Genomic DNA, 7631 nt, shown 5'->3' on the forward strand with positions numbered 1-7631 from the left:
GTGAGGATCAAGGGAGAAAATATTGTTAAAGTGCTTAGCACAGTGCCTGGCATGTAGTTGTGCCCTAATTTTATTGTACAACCAAACTGTAAATTCTTTCAGTGACCACACGTGCACTGTTTCCTTGTTGTTTTTCTCATGATTTTCCCTGTATCTAAAACCTTCTCTCCCCTTTTTCTACCTGTTGAATTATTAATCATCTTTTTAATTTAAAAAAGTTGATATCTTTTTTCATGTCATCTCTATTGCTCAATGTCCCTCCCTCATCCTTCCACAGAGTTTTTATTCCTTAATAACAAAGGGAAGGAGGGGGAAGTAAGCAAGTGGGGAGGGGGAGGAGAAAGAAGTAGAATAAACAGTTCAGCAAAACTAACACATAAAAAAGTCTAATCTTATGTGCAATGTTCCACATTCCTAATTGCCCACCTCTGCAAAGAAAGAAACCTTCTAATATCTCTTCTTTGATCCTTATAATTTCACAGCATTTAATTTCAATAGTTTTATTGCAACTAATTTTTTTTCTATTTACCTTTTTATTGTTCCTTGTATAGTTTTCCTGTTTCTGCATGATTCACTTTGTATCAGTTTGTGTAAGTCTTCCTAGGTTTCTCTTTTAGAACCCAAATCAAATGTTGCCTTCCCATATCCATCATCCTCTCTATTCCTGATTGTTATCACTCTTACCCTTTAAATATCAATTTTTCCATTTTATAATTCTCAATTCACTTATCTTATATTAATATATATTATAGCTATCTATATTAGTATTTTATACTCTGCTAGACTACAAACTTCTTGAGAGCAATGACCATGTTTTATATTGGTTTTAGTTCCCCCAGAGTATAGAACTTTGCATTAAGCACAGTAAATATTTAATAAATATTGAATAACTTATTGGGAAACAGTTCTAATTTAATCTAAGCCCTTAGTTCCATTTTAAGAATTCTAATAAAATCAGAATCAGTTTTTATATATATAATGTACAGATTTTTTATTGTCTATTATTAGACTATAAAACATATCAGAAATGAGCAGGTAGATAAATATGCTTGATAATATGAGATTTTGAATATCCTTGCTCTCAGGTTTCAATTGAATAAATATTTATTATTGAGAGCCTGCTATGTGTATATTAAAAAAAAAAAAGCCTTTTCAGGAATCTTTAGCATGTGACATAGTGTATAGAGTGTTGAACTTCCAATTAGGAAGATGTGAATTCAAAGTTGGCTTCACACACAAGTTGTGTTACCCTTGACAAACCCTGTTTGCCTTGATTTCCCCAAGTATAAAATAAACTGGAGAAGGAAATGGCAAACTACTCCAATGTCTCTGCCAAGAAAACCCCAAATAAGTCACCAAGAGTCAGACACAGATGAAAATGACTGGAAAAACTGCAGTAAAACTGCTAACAGTTTATTTACATAGAATCAAGATGCTGTATATTTAGAAGGGTCAATAGGCATTCATCTAACTTATTTTTACATTTTTTTTTTACAGATAGGAAATTAAAACCCAAGGAAGGTTAAGTGATTTTCTGAGTGCTACCCAGCTCGTTAATGATAGAATGAGAAGTAGAAACTAATCCCTGACTCTCAGGACAGTGTTTTTATTTATTTATTTATTTGTCCAGAATCCCAGATGTTTCTCTACTATAGAAACTCTTTCATTTATTTTTTTTTTTGTTAGACCTCTCATTTCATGAGTATACAGAGCTTTCCCATTAGGAAATTCTTTATACCAACGTAGATCATGGCAGCTAAGTGGGGCAATGAATAGAGTCAGGCTTATAGTCAAGAAGATTTGTCTTCCTGAGTTCAAATTTTGCTTCAGGTTTCCTGATTCCAAGTAGATCCACTATTCACTATTCTAGACTGCTTTTCTGATTTCTTAACATTAATAAAATTTACTGTGCTTACAGATGCACAATCAATCCTGCCCAATTTTCTATCTCCAATATTGACTCTGAAAGATGTTTTATGGGAGAATATTGTTGTGTTCCAAGATATCTACCGCAAAACAGAGAGATGTGTCCTCCAAGAACCCTCTCTTCTCTTATCTATTACAGATTTAATATTTACTTCTTTTGGAATCTTTTCACATTTTTCAATATATTCTTGGCCTGTTTATTTTTGGCCTAATTTTTATAGTTTTATTAGTTGTTGAATAAAATGATGCTATTAATAGAAGGAATCAAGCAAGCATTTTTAAAGCACCTATTTTGTGCCAGGTACAAAAAAAGTGTGCTTAGCACACTAAATATATCATTTGATCCTTACAATAATCCTGGGAAGATAGTGCTATTATTATCCTCATTGTACACTTCAGAAAACTGAGGTAGAAGCTAAGTGACTTATTCAGGATCACACAGTTAAAAATAATGTGATATTTGATTTGAATTCAGATCTTCCTGACACCAAATGCAATAATCTTAACTACCACAAAACTACTATTTTAGAACTTCATGGCTCAAGTGGAGTCTGGATAGAAGAGGAGAAGGAGAAACTAGTGCTAATGTTCTGAACATTTTCCTTACGCACATTTTTATGTCATCTATACCCTTCATGACTTTGTAAACTTCTATCAAATTGCCGATCAGCCTTGAATTCTCTAGACCAAAGCATCCCCCTGTGTTTTCGTCTGACTTCATAGACCGGCTCTTCTATCCACTTTATCATTTTAATTGTAAGGTAGCCAAGTACCTCAACCATGATGTGAAATCAATGCTTTGAATTGCTCCCAGAAGGAAACTGGTTTCATGCATCATTTCTATAACACATTGAAGACCTTGGTAACCTCAAGGAATGATAACTGACCAAAACTTACTTCGAGAAAATTAAGGAGGCAGTCAGTCTAGGCCAGAGAATTGATTTTTATTTGCAAAGTGATCTGAAAATTATTTATAGCCCAAAACTGTTGACTTTGCAGAAGAATTATATTCACCACTGTATTTTTCTCAGTGGATTATAATTTTTTTAATGCAATGGTGATTATATGAAAGAAAAAATTTCTGGAGCTTAAATCAACTTAGTCCCTTTCCCCACCCATATTTCATCTCAGGCCATTCAATTAATAAAATGTACAAAAATATATACTGAGTCATTACTATATATAAATGTTCTACTAGAGATGATGAGGGAATATGAATAAGATGTGATTCTTGTCTTCAAGGAGTGTGAAATATATTGGTGAAGATAAAGCAAATGCCAAAGGCAATATGACATAGTAAATAAAAAGGGAGGTTCAAGAAAGTCAGGAAAACTTTCAGATCCTGCCTTTGGCATGTGCTGACTATGTGATCCTAACAGCCTTTCAGTCATTTAAAGTTTGTTCACCAAGTTCCCTATATCAATGAAACATTCCTTTCCCCTCCCCACTTAAAAAAAAAAAAAAGTAGTAGCATGAATCTTATGGGTAAAACATGCAGAGAGAAATCTTTGCATTGGAATGATCAGAGAAGACATTATGGAAGAAGTGGCACTTTTTAAAGCAATCTCCCTGATCTTGTGTCACCTCTAACTAATAGGACTAGTATATACTAGCCCCATTTTCTATAATTATTAAAGCTAATGGCTTTATCAAGGCATAACCACTTTTATAGATTGAGATTTTCAGCAAGAGAAAAAAAATTTAATGAATCCATAGTTGGCAGTAAATTAATTAAGTATATCTGCTGAATCTCTTTCAGGTCTTCTGTTTTTCAAGAAGTTTGTGTCATATGTACATACATGCATATACAGACACATATATACACACAATCCCCATACCTCCCTGTCTTATCTTACAGACCAGTCTCCCAGGCAAAGTAGGAATAACTTGGAAGCTCTGCCAGTGACCACAAGATCTGGTTGCAAGCTCTAGAACATAAAAGCTATGAAAAAAAAAAGGAAAGGAAGGAAGGAGGAAAAAGAGAAAGAAAGAAAAAAAGAGAAAGGAAAGAAGATACAAAAAGAAGGAGGGAGGGAAAGAGGGAAAAAGGAGGAAAAGAGAAAGGAACTCTTGGGATCTATAAAGGAGAGTAATTATAGTTTTTTATATAATTTTCTATATTTTATTTTTGTGCATTTTAAAACTTTCTCCCAAGAAGGAGTCCATGAAATTTGCCAGATTGTTGAAAGGGTCCATAAAATAAAATTTTAAAATTCTTTTTCTAGATATCTCTTCATTTTCCTTATAAAATGTTTCAAAATCTAGAGAACACAGAGGTAGAAACAGAATAAACTGTACATTTCCCTTGCATCCTATTTGCAAATAATCTCATTTTCTGGGAAAAACAAGTCTGTATAATTCCAATAAATTTTACTAAACCCATTGGAACATGGCCCCTCAATTTCCCTTTCATTTCCCAGGGATTAAACTGAGAGTGAGTGAGGTGACAGCCTCTAGGAAAAGTTTCTAAATTTCTTCTAGCTCCTGCAGATACACAAGCATGTTTTTTTGTGTCTAAGCAACAAAAATCCCTTCAGAAATACCCTAAAGGGTCAAATTTTTATACAACATGAATTTTATACAAGATAAATTACCCAGGCTATCCTTATTGTTGCTGGGTTGTGGGTATGCATTCACTCCATTTCCACTCCAATAAGCCAGCTAACTGTGAGCTTGGTATTTTCCATCCTTGAGGTTAGAAATCTCCTGTATCTGCCCTTTAGAGACAAGGTTCGAGGTAGAGAATGAGTGTTTAGTCTAAATGAGGGCTATTTCTTGAAAGATAGGAGAAATATCATTTGATCTGGACAAGAAAGAGCTTTCTAGGCAAGGCTGGGTAAGGGACAAGAGAATCACCTCTATCTCAGATTTTAAAAATATCTCTAGTGGATTAGGATTGTTGGGAGGGCTGGATTTTTATGTCTACCCCTAAATATATAACCTTGGTATTTGTCTTATTTGAGATTCCTGCTGTGAAACTGAACGAGCTCCTTGAGGATTTTTATATGACTGTGAAGAAAACAGATGGCTCGGACTTTCTGGCCACATCCCTCCATGCTATCCGCCGTGGCCTGGATCGCATCTTGAAGAATGCTGGCGTTGGCTTCTCAATCACCAGTAACACCTTCAGCTCCTCCACCAAGAAGCTCAAGGAGAAGCTACGGGTATTGAGCAAAGCAGGGATGTCAGGAGCCCGCTCCCGAAACATTGTTTACTTTTCCCTCTCCGATGAGGAGGAAATGTGGAGGACTGGGTGCCTTGGGGATGATAGTCCCATTGCTCTCCTGTCTACTGTGGTCAAATATAACAGCCAGTATCTGAACATGCGGACCTTGCAGGAACATGCAGACCTGATGTATGGCGACATTGAGCTGCTCAAAGACTCTCAAAACCGGCCCTTTTTTGCACGAACAGATAGTGTGAAGCGAGAGAACCGGGTCAATGCCACCAAAGTGTGCTACGGACAGATCTACCATGAACATTCCAAGGGCCACAAACTGTGTCCCTATTGCCTCCTCTATAAGTACATGTACATTCATCGGCCACCAACCCAGATGGAAGCCAAGTCCCCTTTCTACCTGACAGCTCGGAAGGAGATCAGTGGTATGGGAAATGTGTGGTATGAGGAACAAAGGATGGGACTCCGGTCTCTCAGGGGGGTTGTCCCAAAATTGGCCAAAAAAGTCAAGCTTGAAAACTGTGAGAATTTTACTTTTGTCTCCTTCACACAGGCATGCAGGAAGTTTGGTTCGCTGAATTGCTATTAATGAGCCTTTCCCCTTTCCACAAGCCACTGTCTTGCCATCACTTCTGTGGCCATGTGGTGTAATGAACTGAGTTCTGGACATGGACTTGGAGAGACTAAGATTCAAATTCCACTTCTGAAAATTATTACTGTGTGATCTTGGATATCTCTGAACCTCAGTTTTCTCATGTATTGAATGAGGGAAATGATAGCACCAGCCTCACAGGGTTATTGTGAAGACCAAATAAGATAATACACATGAAGTTCTTAACCTTAAAGTGCTATACAAATGTCAGCCATTATTATTGTTATTAAATAAGAAAGGTTAGAGTTGGAAGGATAAAAGAAGGTGACAGGCATCTACACAAGTCAAGGTCAGGACTGATTCAAGGTATTGAGGGAGATGAATATATCTCAATATCAGGCTTAATGACAATCAGTATAGCCTGCTATTCTGATTTTTTTTTTTTTGCCTTTTTAAATATCATAGCAGCTGCTGTTGAAGTGAGGATATCCTATCCAAACATATGTAAGGGTATATCATGTTATTAAGACAATGTATATTGTTTCACATGCAAGAATTTTATAATAGTGAGGGAATCAATTTATATAGTGCCTTTTTGCACAGCTTTTTCCCCCCAAATGAAACTCGTTAAGTAATAATTTTTTAAAAGAAAATCCCAGTAGCCAGTAGCTTTCTGATGTTATAAAGAGAGTACATTGCTTGCAAATTACACATACAAGAAAGAAATGGAAACCGAGAGAGGCAGATGCATTAAATGGTTCCCAGAGAAAAATTGTACTTGACACTCCTTTATATTTTGTTGATGGATAACCTCATTCTGCAGAGCAAGCAGCAATGCCTGATAGGAGGAAGGTCCTGAGGCTCTGCTGAGCCCCATTGGTATGACTATAGGACCCTGCCCCCACTGTTCTCCATTGGAGCAGAGGCCTTCTCTCCTCTGTCAGCAGAGACACTTTTATGACAAAAGATTAATGTACAAAAAGGGCTCTTCTGAGAACAATATTTCCTATGGAACATATGATCTTTGCTCTCATGAATTCTCCTCATGATAACAGCTTGAAGTAAGGGATCTGTGATCAAAGTCTGAGAGCTTGAGAAGGAGAAGTACCTATCTTAGTATCACATGGAGGTTAGTTCCATGAGACCTCATCTCTGAGTAGTCATTAATGCCAGATGTCCTAAAGATGGCTATTTTTCTATGTGTGGTAATTCACACTGGATCCATGTAATTGTGAAAAGTCTTTCTCAGACTTAACCAAAATAAAATCCTAAACCCTGGAGAAACAAACTCCCAAGCAGTACTGAATAAAGTTCTCCATTTGTAAAAGTCAGGCTTGTCAAAAAAAAGATTATTTCATCCTTCTAAGGTTGTACCCATGTTTGTGATACAGGAGTTTTGATGTTTGTTTTCTTCTTCAAGCATGCCAGGCGAAAACAGAGACAGAAATTAGGAGATTAGCATTGTGACAGCTTATTCTTAGCATTTGAATTTCTATCCCATGAATAGAAATCAAGATGATCACAGTCTAATATAAACACATAGAGGTTTCTAACTCTTAATTCTGGTTTGAGGCCAGCAATTAATTGAATGGAAGCATATCGAGGTTTGGGTAATAATTTCTCAAATGATTTTTTATATTGGAGGTAGACCACTACAATTTTATGTGATTAAATTATTATACAACTCTTTGTAGCCTCAAATACAATTTCCAAAAGCTATTTACTACTTAGGAATTCAAAACTTATTTTCAATTATATGTAGGCTTTTAAAAATTATCTCATTTTGACATGTATCACATCTCTACTTGAAAGAGTTATTCACTGGACTTCTTGCCTTGTCACGAAGATGACACCTAGCACTGCCAATGATCCCATAAAGGTTGAATATTAATTTCCCCTTTCAATTCCTTTTAGAATAATAAATTGAGTTTACTA

At 35.9% G+C, this 7631-nt stretch overlaps 1 protein-coding gene across 2 annotated transcripts in view; it reads left to right on the forward strand.

Annotated features, from left to right (window-relative positions):
- KIAA1958 (KIAA1958 ortholog) overlaps nt 1-7420 on the forward strand; it is a 219045-nt gene extending 211625 nt beyond the window's left edge. For both annotated transcript variants that reach the window (XM_031942980.1, XM_031942977.1), the window contains one exon: nt 4890-7420. In XM_031942980.1, the coding sequence (XP_031798840.1) occupies nt 4890-5693 (804 nt within the window). In that variant the 3' untranslated portion in view covers nt 5694-7420. The remainder of the gene's footprint in view (nt 1-4889) is intronic.
- The last annotated feature ends 211 nt before the right edge of the window (nt 7421-7631 follow it).

The sequence above is a fragment of the Sarcophilus harrisii genome, chromosome 1 (genome assembly GCF_902635505.1).
Source record: "Sarcophilus harrisii chromosome 1, mSarHar1.11, whole genome shotgun sequence".
NCBI lineage: Eukaryota > Metazoa > Chordata > Mammalia > Dasyuromorphia > Dasyuridae > Sarcophilus > Sarcophilus harrisii.